Source organism: Asparagus officinalis, chromosome 3 (genome assembly GCF_001876935.1).
Source record: "Asparagus officinalis chromosome 3, Aspof.V1, whole genome shotgun sequence".
NCBI classification, from domain to species: Eukaryota; Viridiplantae; Streptophyta; class Magnoliopsida; order Asparagales; family Asparagaceae; genus Asparagus; species Asparagus officinalis.
Window position 1 is genome coordinate 36,263,421 of NC_033796.1, and position 13,343 is coordinate 36,276,763.

At 37.2% G+C, this 13,343-nt stretch overlaps 1 protein-coding gene across 1 annotated transcript in view; it reads right to left on the reverse strand.

Moving 5' to 3' along the window:
• LOC109833791 (THO complex subunit 2) overlaps positions 1 to 13,343 on the reverse strand; it is a 52,134-nt gene that overhangs the window by 12,478 nt on the left and 26,313 nt on the right. Inside the window, 8 exon segments of the mRNA XM_020401607.1 lie at positions 5,399 to 5,527; positions 5,617 to 5,713; positions 8,539 to 8,666; positions 11,306 to 11,365; positions 11,482 to 11,601; positions 11,679 to 11,759; positions 11,843 to 12,061; positions 13,125 to 13,335. Of these exon segments, the coding sequence (XP_020257196.1) occupies positions 5,399 to 5,527; positions 5,617 to 5,713; positions 8,539 to 8,666; positions 11,306 to 11,365; positions 11,482 to 11,601; positions 11,679 to 11,759; positions 11,843 to 12,061; positions 13,125 to 13,335 (1,045 nt within the window).

Sequence of the window (13,343 nt, forward strand, 5' to 3'; positions counted from 1 at the left end):
AAGAGGGTAGAGGTTTGCGACGGTGGTTGATCGACGGAGAGCATGGAATGGGGGTGGCAATTGTCGAGCGGTGGAGGGCGCGGGCGCGGAGGAGGAGGAGAGGTGGGGGTTAGCGGCTGAAAGAAGAGAAAACAAGGGGGAATTTGTCGGTTGTTTGTGGCAGAGGAAAAAAAGTCAACCTAGGGTTTCACACCCAATGCTTCACACCAAAAATTTTCAGAGTTCACAATAATTCATTCAAAAAAATCTAATCATAATTCTGATTACAGCAGTCCTTTTAAAAGAGAGAAAATTACAGATTTAGAAATCTCACGGAGGAGGAGGAGAGGTGGGGGTTAGCGGCTGAAAGAAGAGAAAACAAGGGGGAATTTGTCGGTTGTTTGTGGCAGAGGAAAAAAAGTCAACCTAGGGTTTCACACCCAATGCTTCACACCAAAAATTTTCAGAGTTCACAATAATTCATTCAAAAAAATCTAATCATAATTCTGATTACAGCAGTCCTTTTAAAAGAGAGAAAATTACAGATTTAGAAATCTCACAAAATCAATCAAATCTCTCACAATCAATCAGAATTTAAAACTAAATAACTACCAAATCTTACCCACAATTCAAATTTCAAATCTATACTACTAAATCTAAAAATCAAAACCACATAGTTAGGATCCGATACAAAGCTAAAACACAGCGTCTCTTGCGCTGATAAACACGTCGAAAATCCCGTGCACGTGCCTGGATGTCCGCATCAAATCGCCTTTAGAAATAAAACGTAACTCCAACTACATATAAAATCCAATTCTAATGCCTAAGTATCATAAAGGCAGATAACGCCACAATCAATTTTCTACCCAAATCCTTTGAACTTTTAAAGGGAACAGAAAATAGATATCATGCTAATGAGGCTGCTTGAAGTGGATCTGCAGAAGGTATATAAATCACTAGATAGAAGTTTCTGCATCAAAAAGATTTGCTATGCACTTGAAGAGACGGGTTAGATGGATGCAGGATTATATGTACACCTCAAATATCAAGTAAGACAAGATCTCTATTCCACTGAAAGATGAAAGTATCCCAGAGCTCAACAGAATATCAGAATTGGTTCAACTAGCATGTATGGAATTTCACAGGAAAATCTGAATTATCATTATTTGTGGCTAAAAGACAACAACATACAAAAGAATTTCTCCCCAGTAAACAAGGACAACTGCAGTTGAATGGAAAATTTTGAAGCACCACGCATTTTGAAGATTGTCCATAAACAGGGTCAGATGCATATGATCACGTAGGTGGGCACTGCACCCCTAATAATCTAGAAATTACCTTTTAAAGCCTTCTACAACTATAATCCCATTCCCACCCCCACACCCAACCCCAATTTAAAAAATCTGTGCCCCAACTTGAATTTTTAAAGAATTTGCATTAGCATTACAAATAGAAGCCCATTTCCATTCAGCCCTTGAAATTAGTAGCCCATGTTCACTTAGGTAAATAGATACTTCTCATCTGCTCCGCTAAGAAAAACTTTTCTGGATCCGCCAATGTTCATAAATGATATTGAGAATCATACTGGTATAGCATAGAACAACGGCTGCTCGGTGGAAGACCATTGACATATGCACAGAAATATGTGGAAGTGGTTGAAGGTGTAAAAATGGGAAGTGATCATGCAATCAGATTGCTTAACGAGACCCTCATTTCACATGAATTCAGAAAGAAGTGAAAAGTTTTGGCACTTAGCGGGGTGAGCACAGTTAGAAATGGAGGGGGAAAAGGCTAGGACCCTAAAATTTTTTAGGTCAAATGAGAGAGGTAAGTCCATTAAAGTTACTGATAAATTTCAGAATATTCTCACTCCCGAACATAAACCCTTTAAATTTATTCATTGCGTGTATAAAGATGTTGTGTATAAGTAATACAGGCTTAGACAGATGATACTAGAGTCCCCCTTTGAGCCTACACAGAGCACGCCCCTTTGAGCCTACACAGAGCACGAACCACTTCTTTGCTACTCTGGTTAAATCTTATAACTGTAAGATTTGCAGGTTACACTTGGGATGATTGTAAAATAGTAACGCCTACCAGAGGTACTCAGGAAAACAAGCAGATAATTCAAGAGAAGAAACAATATATTGCTGTTACTGTTAGCCCTAACAGGAAAATTTGGGCATCTTGCTAAAGATAAATGGAAGAATATTACAAAGCTACAGATATGAGAAAAGTGGTACAGAATTTATAAGATTTCAAAAAGTTTATGAAGAATGCCAGAAGAAGAGACAGGAAGTAAATGCTATATAGCTGCACTTAAGAGGTAGCGATGGAAACTAAGTAGTAAATACCTATAGCTTGTTGGGAAGGTTGTTGTACCCCAGAAATAGATTTAATTCCTTACTGGATCTAGAAATTGATCCCAAGGATTCAAAGCTAATAACCGAAACTTATCTATGCAGCCATGTAGTTCCAGTTAAATTATTCCTTATAACAACAAAACAATATATATAAGACCGTCTGGTCATATCTATATCACTATGTTGATAAAAAAATGTAAGGTCTCGCATAAATAAACAAAATAGAACAAGACACAACTATAAGAAAGAAAATATTGTCGATTCTTTCCAGAAATTGGGAGACTGCGGCAGAAATATTAGATATGGATCACCAGAAGAAGCAGACCTTCCCACTCCAAGCTTATTGTTGGCAGATGATTTGAGCAAGCTGGCAATAGTTTAGCATGGTTGTGCCTAATTGGAGGCCATTTCCAAACATTAATAACAAACCATTCCACTGCTAGTCTCTTGCACTAATAGCTTATAGCTAGGAAATTAGTAAAATAAGCTGTGACTAATTGTAGGGTATCGATAAACACTAATAACAAAGTCATCAACTTCCAAAAAATTGTTAGTGACATGTAAACAATATGCATGGTTATTCGGCTTTATCATGAACTAGCAACTGAAAAATATAGATACAGCTTCTTCCGCTCGCGCCTAAGTACGACTCATAGTTCTCTCTGTTAAACCTAGGTAAACATTTTGATTTCATTTCATTTAATTTTTTAGGCTTGGTTCTCCTTTTCCTCGAAAGTTTGCAATTGCTAGCAACTGATTTGCAACAAAATTCATAACTAGAAGGAAAACAAGCACAGAAGAGGAAAGTTCATGAACTAGCAGCTCAAAAAAACATAAGAATGCACCATGATTCATGGTAATTACATAGGATGATGAAAAATCATGACATGTGGATCCCTTTACATGAAGATCAAGTGGCATCATCTGTACTACTTTTAAAACCATGAACTGGCAGTCATTCCAAAAGGGTGGCAAGAGTTCTCTTATAATTTGATATCTGAGATAATCAATTAGTAAATGACATCTGATGGTGGAGTGGCATTCATATCTGTACCCATGATATGAATGTAAATATATTGAACAGGACTTTTACACTCCTGAAGCTTACTCAGCCCAATGTAAGTATGTGCTGGGCTGGACTATTGCTCAATCATCATAGACCAAACACCAAAGTAATCTTGGTTCAGGTGTAGGTATCGGAAAAAGAATTCTGACTAGGTCAGGATTAAACTTTTGACTGGACTATAACTCCCAGTGTTGACAGTTTGAGGTCCCCTAATGAACTACCCAGAGTTGCAAGATATGGCTAAGGAATGACACACCAACCACAACCCAAGGGGGTGGCGGGTAAGCCATTAGTTGAGATTTAGAACTTAGCTGAGCTTGGGCTAAAAATCTTTAGCCAAAGGTGAAGTTATATTGACCTTAGTGATGTTCACACCTATAATTTACCTGGTTTTGCACCCTAATCAAAATAAATGGTGCACCTTCTAATTTTGTAAGTCAATAGAAGCGAGAAACAGAGGTTACACGAGATAGCCTGCTGATACAACAGATGCCATGATATTCTTTCCCACCCCTGCACTTTACACTGAGTTTGGATAGAGTTTTTCAGGAGGGGTGGGGGAGATTTACAATACTAACCCTCCTAATATTGTGTATGTTTACACTTTTTAGTTAGCAAGGAGAGGGGAGGGGAGGAGTAAATTTTGAAAATTCAGCCACTTTCTCAACCCGCCAAAAGTGGACGGATTGGGAGGGGAGGGGAGGGGTTTTAAGTGGAATTTTCTTGAAATTTCAATATTGCCCTATATGAGAAAATCAAGAGGCGTGGCATACTAGTCAAGTAGCTCCCCTTACCTTCCCTTCCCTTACTCTTAACAAATACATATTATAGTGTACCCTCTCATCCCCTCGTTGTCTATCCAAACATAAATGAATACATTCCACCCTTTTCCTTTACACTCCCTCCCCTTGCGTTTAAGTCAATCACTCCCCTCCCTTCCCATCATTTGTATCCAAACCGACCAAGCCGATTTTATGCAGCGATTAATCTGCATGGTTCATTGCCTCAACATCCAGACAAAGAATCTACTTGATCTCCCCTTCCATTTGCCTCTACTCAACTATCACATATTAGACACCTTCAATTTACACAAGTCAACTTCAACTTCCAAACAAGGAATATAATTGATATCCCTTCCCTTTACCTCACCTCTACTTTCATACATTAAATACCTTCAACTTACACGCAAGTCATCTGTACAGCATATATATACTTCAGCCATTAGAGCTTCCATTGATATAATTATACCCGATAACTCCCCAATGCATATGCATGTTATAAACAAGATAAAGGGATGATGTTATTTGGGTTGTATGGGTAAAACCGTAAACATGCAAAGCCTGATTGCCTTTCACGTGGAGGTATGAAAAAGTAGAAGACATGTTTAACCCGTAGGCCAGCTCAATGCCTCAATCTCCCTGATCCAAGTCCCTTTGCCATGGAAAATAAAAGTCTTATAACTTCTGCCACTAGAGTTTCCCGCAGGTTATTATGGCCAGTTAACTATAATATAAATTTGAATATAGATAATATAGGGGAAGATATAGGGGAAGTCAGAACAAAGCAATGTTCAATGCACAACTGCTGGAAATATCCAAACCAACGAAGTTGCACTACAGGGACAAAATCACGGAAAAATAATCCATCATTATCAAAGTTTTTTTACCATAAAACAAGGATCTTATGTAAAGACAGATCGGCCAAAAAGATTAACCAAATGTCCACGAAAGTTTATCAACATCATCCTAACTTCTTAAGAGGTTGCCAAGTTATGTATCAGGCAACAAGGGCTTTAATAAACAGTACGAGTAGTCAACAGATAGGGAAAGCTGCAAAGATGGAATCAACATTCCGACCAATAAAAAGCATGCGTGATAAAGAAAATTTTGTATCTGACACCAAGATTAGATGTAATCACCTAATGCAAGCATTTCAAAAAACAATTAATTAAGAGAAAATATGGATAATATGGATTGCTTTTCTCATGTACCTTATTGTTCTTAGTCATTCCAAAAAGACTAGCCTGACAACGCAATGTCTCACTTCCCGCCATCGCGTCAAGTTGATCCTCGGTCATATTCTCGGTGTACTGGACATTTGCCATTTGCTGAATGAGCTCCTACATGATTCAACAGTTTGAATGTTTATATGGCCAACATGTAGTTATAGAAAACATAAATCCGCAAGAACATGATAATCTAGTCTTACCTGTAACAGAACAAGCTCAATACCCACTCCCTTTTTCAATTGATTAACAAGATACTGGAAGAGGCCTCGTAGTTCCATTGATGGGTATTTCTTGCATCTGGGAATATAAAAAAATACCTAATGTTCAGATAGAACTTGATCTGATATGTTTATCACGCATAAGATTTATCAAACTTAAAAGAAAAATTATAGTCAAGTAAAAAGTTAAGAATAAAAAAATCTATAATCAGCAAGACACACTTCCCAAAGATTGTTGATAAAAAAATTTGTTGGCAAGTAACTAGTTTTCTTTTATTAACAATTATCAAGAAACATGTCAAGCTGACTTACTGCAGACAACTGATGACAAGTATTCCAAATGAAACTGAGTTGATATTACAAAATTAGGCTAGTTTCCCACATTCTGACATTGGATAAACAGAGCTCTCCTTCCAACAGTGGCAATTCTCTTGATTGTATTAAAAACGAAAGCAGGAAAAAGGGTTTAGAGGATGTTTTCCATGTAAAACAACATGCAGCATGATGTCATTATGACAAGATAGGTAAGTGACGTAGCAGGATCATATAGATAAAATACCCACTATTCTGTCTGCAGAATAATGAGGGCAAGGACGTTAAACCTAGGTAGCCCTAACATGGATATCAGATATGTTACAACTCAATATGAATACCATGCCCTGTGCATGGTAATGTGTGTGCGCACACCTGCAGGTGAATGTTTGCTAATATAAAATAGTAGCAATGAATTTTTAACCTATCAGTATAGCTAAAATTACAGAATAAATTTCTAAATTGTATTGGTTACCAAACAATCGATATCTTTTGCAACTTCACAAAGATACGGGTCAGGTTATTAATTGAATTATGAGCCCTGACATTCGTGTTAGATTATTAATGTTAAAGTGACTAATAAATCTTCATCTGTCCAGGTTGTAAATCTTAATGCACAACAAATACCAAGGATCCAAGTATTTCCCAGACGTATGAACAATGATACCTCTCCTCTCAGAAGTATCCAGCAAGACGGACAGAAATATGATTTCAGTCTAGGAAGTAGTTCCCATCTTCAATTAGATTTGCCAGCTATAATCTAACATTGCAGATTAGCAGAGTAATCAGAAAGTGCCTGCTTGCTGGTTTAGAGGATCCTTCACTATTCACATGAGCATGCACTGGAAAGCACCTATGGTTTGCTTTTTTTTAATGCCGAACATTTCGCTGCATCTTGTATTGCAAGTGAGGTGCCATCAGGCCTCAAATACAACCAAAGCTGGAAATCACGATTAGAATAGTGAAACTTGATTACAATAGCCTTGGATCCATGCATTTCCAAGCTAGTTGTTATACTCATTGCCTTCTCTCAAACATAATAAAAATGTTGCAACGTAATCATAATGTTAGGATGCAGAGTGTCAACATAAGGGTGTAGGTTTACTTGTTCAATCTCAATCTTATAGATAATCAAGATGTATTCTTCTTCAATCAAGAATATGGTTGCTCAGACTTCAGTAACAGCCATTGAGATTCGTTCCCATAATTAGTGCTACTAAAGAGGTTTTATAGTATAAACTCTCTTTATAGTGTGCGTAAGCCCACCTTATCCCATCCATGACCGAATCGACAGGTCTAGCAACATAATCATGTGTCATCCCCTTGATACAAAATCTACACAGCCTCAATCTACACAGCCTCTAAACTGTCACCTTTAGCAATATATTCAAAATGCAGAAGTTATGCCCATCCACGCATATTACTGATGTGCTGGATGAGCGTTCACCAGCTTCTGGGTAAAGGAGTCCCCACATAAGGTCCAGTTACAAACTTTCAACTCACCCTAAAACATAAGAATGTTGGAGTTCTTCCCACAAATACCATTCCGTCAAAACAGCCTGTGTTAGTAACTTTAGCCATCTTCTCCTGGCTCAGTGCAACCAAAAACTTCACATAACGTTTCAACGATGGACGCTGCCACTCAACACCAAGATAATTTCAAATATTTGTCCCATTTCTTTGACAGCCCATTAAAACCTAATACAAGTTTTGTCGTGCTCTCCATATAACACAAGTCGTCCATTACATTTGTATATTTGCAAGATGTTGCATAAGATCCCAGCACTGAGGGATCTTCCACAATCAGAAACATTTCTTATAAACCAACTGTTAAGAAATAAATCAAACCGTTAGTTGAAGTTGTCAAACTTTATGCATCATGTATCATTTTTCCAGCATATTGTATCACATGTTGTGCCATATTACATTCTATGGTTTAAACTAGTTAAGTAATAAAGTACATGACCATATGCACCACAAAATTAAGGGCACATTTAAGACATAAAGCAAAATAACCAAGGAGAAACATAATGCAGACACAAAAATGAAATTACATATCTATGTATAGACAGTTGACACGTAAATCCAAGTGCAATGATCAAAAGCCTATTAAATAAATTCACACAACAATTTGGCACTGTAGCTATTTTGTACATGTATCTAATACCAGCAATCTGTGTCTGTGTGTAAACAAATAATTATTAGCATGTGTGCATGCACGCACGCTCTCTGTGCTGCTTTTGTATATATTTAAATGGTGCCGATAGTGATGGTGGCAGTCCCGGCATGTTGAAGCTTGGGTGTGGAGGTGGGGCGGAATGAGAATACTAACTAATAAAATAAACAGGAACAAAAATATCGTATGAGATATCATCCAAAATGTAAATACCATCCCTGAACTGCTTAACAAACAAAAGACAAATAGTAATTATGGTGTGTATTGTCACCTGGAGGAAAGGTCCTTTCCCCCATCCAAGTAACCATAATTTGCATGTAACTATGCTAACATAAGTATATGCATGCATAAATGTTGTTGCTTCTAGATATCTGAAGTTGCTGATTCCATATTTAGGCGAGAGTAAAGATACATACAGATGACCCCAAAAGGATGCAAGAGACTGGAGCCAGTCTGACAAATTGAGGCCATCATCTTTCAGCTTTTCACGTCCACCTTGGGCTAAGCGTTCAATCACCACATATTCTAATACATCATATTCCAACTGCAGCAAAAAAGAAAATTTAGAGCCAGAATACTGTCCGAAATCTTCAAACAACACAAAAAACCAGAAATATTCTTAACACACAAATCCAACTTCCAAGAAAATAGAAGGCAGTAGAATGAAGCATAGAAGCAAAGCTTGGTAGTTAGACGGGAAAAGGACACAAGCTGCAGAAAGTTGGAAGCACCTCTGTAAACTAAACACCAAACCACTTTGTCTTGGTAAAAGAAAGTGATGTGCAGCACTTAATAAGAGAGCAAACATTTTCCCCAGACAAGAGTGATAACCATGTCTAACTAAAATTCTTCACCAGATAGTAGTGAACTATAGTATGCCAGCTTTCATGAAACATTTGTCACCAGCAGCCTCCTCTATACAGCTATAATTGGAAGTAAAAGGGATTTAATAATTAATGGCAATAAACATGCTAATTTTAGAATAAAAATATTATGTGATTCCATAACCTTAGAATAAAATAGTGCAAAATGAGAGTTGTTGCTTTTTCCTAGGCATTTTCAGGATGTGAGTTACAGCAAACTGCATGGATCATCTCTGGTTGGCCCACAAATATGCTTCACATTTTCTCTACATATATCATGTAAGCAGTCACCTTATGTACCTCCTCCTTTTTTTTTTTTTGTTGGACGGGGCAGTTTTTTGGGGTATAAACGCACTTACCCATACATATATACACATAGGAATGTACATGTACATATATCTAATACTATAACCATGAAGGGTGTCTAAAGATGTTTCCTTGAGTGACATGTCCATCAAATAACCTGTCTACTGTCACTATGTAAGAGAGGACACTAACCCTATCCATCATCCTAACAATTACTGCCTCTTTTCATTTTTAGATGGAATAATTTTTACCATTCCTGAAGATGTGGTTTTTCATCCCAGGAACGTTTGCATGAGAGTTGTGCCACCTCACAGAAATTATTAGTCATCCAAATTAGGGAAATATTTGCTCGCCTAAACATGCATACAAAGACTGCGCCCTTACTATCCTCGTTGACCTTCCTAACAAGTGGAAATCAAGGCCGGTGAGTTTCAACAGGACTCATACAGTTAACCTAATCCCAATCCAATTATTACTCAGATCAGTTTCCTGACCCTAAAAAAACTCACCTGATAATCAGATTTAAGGCTAACCTGATTATCAACGATAAGATCTGAGTAGACATTACAAAGCGAAAAAAAATGGTGGTTAAGTACAGAATCAAATTCAACCTATCAGTATAAATTTGAATACATTAACCATAGAGTCCATGTGACACTGTGTTAGAATAATACATTTGTTGACCTTAATCTGTTTGTGTGAGCCTGAAACTGTGTTAGAGGAAGAGCATTTGTTGACCTTAATCTTTCTGCATGAGTCAGTTGGATATGAACAAGGTTGAACACATAGATGGATCCAGTGAGAGCAGAGAAAACCAAACTAAGAACCGGGCCATAATACTTCCATAGTAGTGATAGATTATAATTGCATCATATGATGTTAAGTAGGCCACCCAGATCAAGTGAATCAGCCACCCAGACCTGACTATTAATCAGGGAAGACAAGTGAATCTATTTTCCAATCCACACACTATTACGGCTGGCATGAACTGAAATTTCAGGCTCAGTTAGGATTGACCAAAAAAAACCACTAACCCAACCAAATCCCATCCTGCAGCTGTAAGGCTCACCTATTCTATCTTTGACAGAGAATCCATATACTCAAAGTCATCTAAGCTAAGCATAAGGTTCACAAGTATAAACATAATGAATAAAATAACATAAATATATGAATAAAAATACTGAATAAAATAACATAAATACATCAGTGATCATAAAAATGTCAAGTAATAAATGAGGAATGAATTTCTAACAGGGGGCATAAAATATAGACTAATGGTAATTAACCATCCCAGAAATAGCAAATTTGGAGAGGATGGCCGATTTCGGTTAGGTGGGTTAATTTTTGTTTTCAGCATAGGAGATGGGATGGGGCTGCAGGTTAGATCTTTTGGGATGAACGTCATTTCTAAAGAACAAAATGTCCAGCAGAAAGGTTTTCGCCGAAACCTTTTTGTGCTGAGCATGCACATTTAAGCTTAATCCTCAGACAAAACAATGCAAGCTTAGATGGGTCCAAGCATAAGCTTAGACCAAATAATGCAAGCTGTGTCAACTCATGACACACAAGCTGATGGGCAAAATGCAACTAAATTGCTGGAATAAGCACCAATGAAGCCCACAAACAGCATCCCAAAATAGCCAATAATCTAAGGTGGCAGAAAAACAACAGATTCAAGTGTCTGAATCAGTGGCTAGTGTTAACCATCAAAAAGAACTGATGATAAATTTTAGCCGCACATCATCATACCGCTTGCAAAATAAAAGCCATTACAAAAGAATGATGAGCTAACTTTAAAGCAGTTTATCATCTTAAAGATAAATCAACAGCAAAGACAGCTTTTCCATTGGGAGCCACGTCAAGTTCTAAGAAAAATGTGGAAATGACTAAGCATATAAGAAAACTGAGTCAATATCAACTAAAATTAAAGTCAATTGTAGCTAATTCAAATTTCTTCTTCAAGCAAAGAAGAAACCAAGAACATTACCACATAAAGTTCAGAACAAAAACATACCTGAGTCAAGTATTTGAAAGCATCCACAACCGGTGTTATCATGTCTTTGTATGCTTCAATCTACAAAATTGTATTGACTTCATCAAATGTTAAAGATTGCAATATTTAACAGAATCAGATACCAAGGGATGAGGGAGGTTGTTAGGATGAGCATCATCCTTCTACAATCATTTTACCTGGTGAACAATTGTCCGAAGTACAGTCATTGGATTAGCATGAGCAAGCTTGGCAACCATTCTTCCTAGCTGCTTCAAATTCTCCTTAGCAAGTCTCTTCAGGATTCTTCTAGTGTCTAACTGCATGAGAATAAAAAAAAATCTAAGTAAACAAGATATAATGATATGACCTCCAAATATTTAATAAACATACGAACCTTTGCAGTCTGTCTAGCAGCTAAAACCATAGGAATACGTTCATCGTCCTTCTCCCACTCACCATACAGACGGTAGCGTACCTTCATCAGCAAGCTTCCCTTGAGAGTTTGCATTACTAAGGTAAACGTATAAATCCAACATTAGCCATTTATTTAGTACAAACCTCATAAGGAAGCAAAGAAAGGACTTCCCAGATTTCCTGTCCAACTGCAGGATTTGCAGGTATTAATTGCAACGATGGAAGCAAGCATGTTCCTAGTGCTTCCTCAACCCTAAGCCTAGCGTCCTTCATTCGTAAGCGAGGATCTCGCAGTGTCATCTCACTTGATTTACCAAGACACTCTTGCGCAGAGAGGTAGTATGCTCTTAACACCCTGCACACCTGCCCATGAAAAAGGTTTTCACTAGTCAAAAAGTAGTTTGAAAATAAAAAGTTGACAAAATATCAACCAAAAGAGAGAATTCACGATGAAAGAGTAGCAATAGCTTTCATGGGCAGACGTCCGAAACAACGGAAGAAACAGAATTGTGTAATTAGCATACTTGGAACATAATTTTAGTAGAACTGTGAAAAGGATGAGCATGCAGTACATATTGATAGGTTAAGAATCTTGACAGAGTAATCACCTTTGTTACTTAGGATCATTTATTCCTCAAGACTGTGAGATAGAGAATAATATATTCATTGAATCAAATCAGGATAGTTTAAATGGAGAAGCACTTTTGGGGCTATACGTGATAATGGAATACATATAAAATCAAAGGGAAATTTCTATACCCTACCTATAAGAGCAATGCTTTTTGGATTAGGATGCTGGGAAATTAAGAACACGTAAAAAATTTCAGCAGACCAGAATGAGAATATTATGATGGACTTGTGGATATATATTGACCGATAGGATAAGAAATCAATGCTTTTGTAGGAGGTCAGAGCTTGTTCCAATAGAAATAAAATGAGATCTAACTCAATTGAGATGATTTCGCCATATGCCAAGGAGACCACAAATTCATCAAATAGGTGGTAAAATTATAATTAATGGAGCAAGGATGACGAGAGGTAGGTCAAAGAGAACCTGATTGGAAATGATTAAAACAGATATGACAGTAGTTTGCAAAAGATGGCCTTGAAAAGAACTGAATCGAAGATTAGAATTCATCTAAGCCAGACCCATAAGTTTGGGATAAAGGCTTTGTTGAGGTCGCTGCTGTACTCTTCAAGACTGTTCAAGCCTAATAAGGATGGGATGCGAATAACTCAAGAAACTGATTTAGATAAATATAGAACAAATAGGCTTATAAGTTTAATTATAAAGTGATGTCATCTTTAAGACAGTGGCTATTTGACAGGTGTTGTGTTGACAACTGGAATATACAGGGAGATGTTTCTAGGATTTAAAAATTAAATTAAACAAAGCACTAGTCTACGAAATTTAAAATCATCAGACCTTCTGCAACAATACAGTATCACGGTGAAGATATGGACCCGCAACAGATAGCATCTGAAAAAGCTCACTTGGAAGGTCAATAATAGCATGAACCGATGATTTTGCTGTTGATTCCATGACTGTGGCACTTGGAACAGAAGAGTTTCCAATAGCTTGAAGATGTTTTGGACAAACAGTAGAATAAGCAGAGGAAATAGTCTTCTCAATAACACTGCAAGA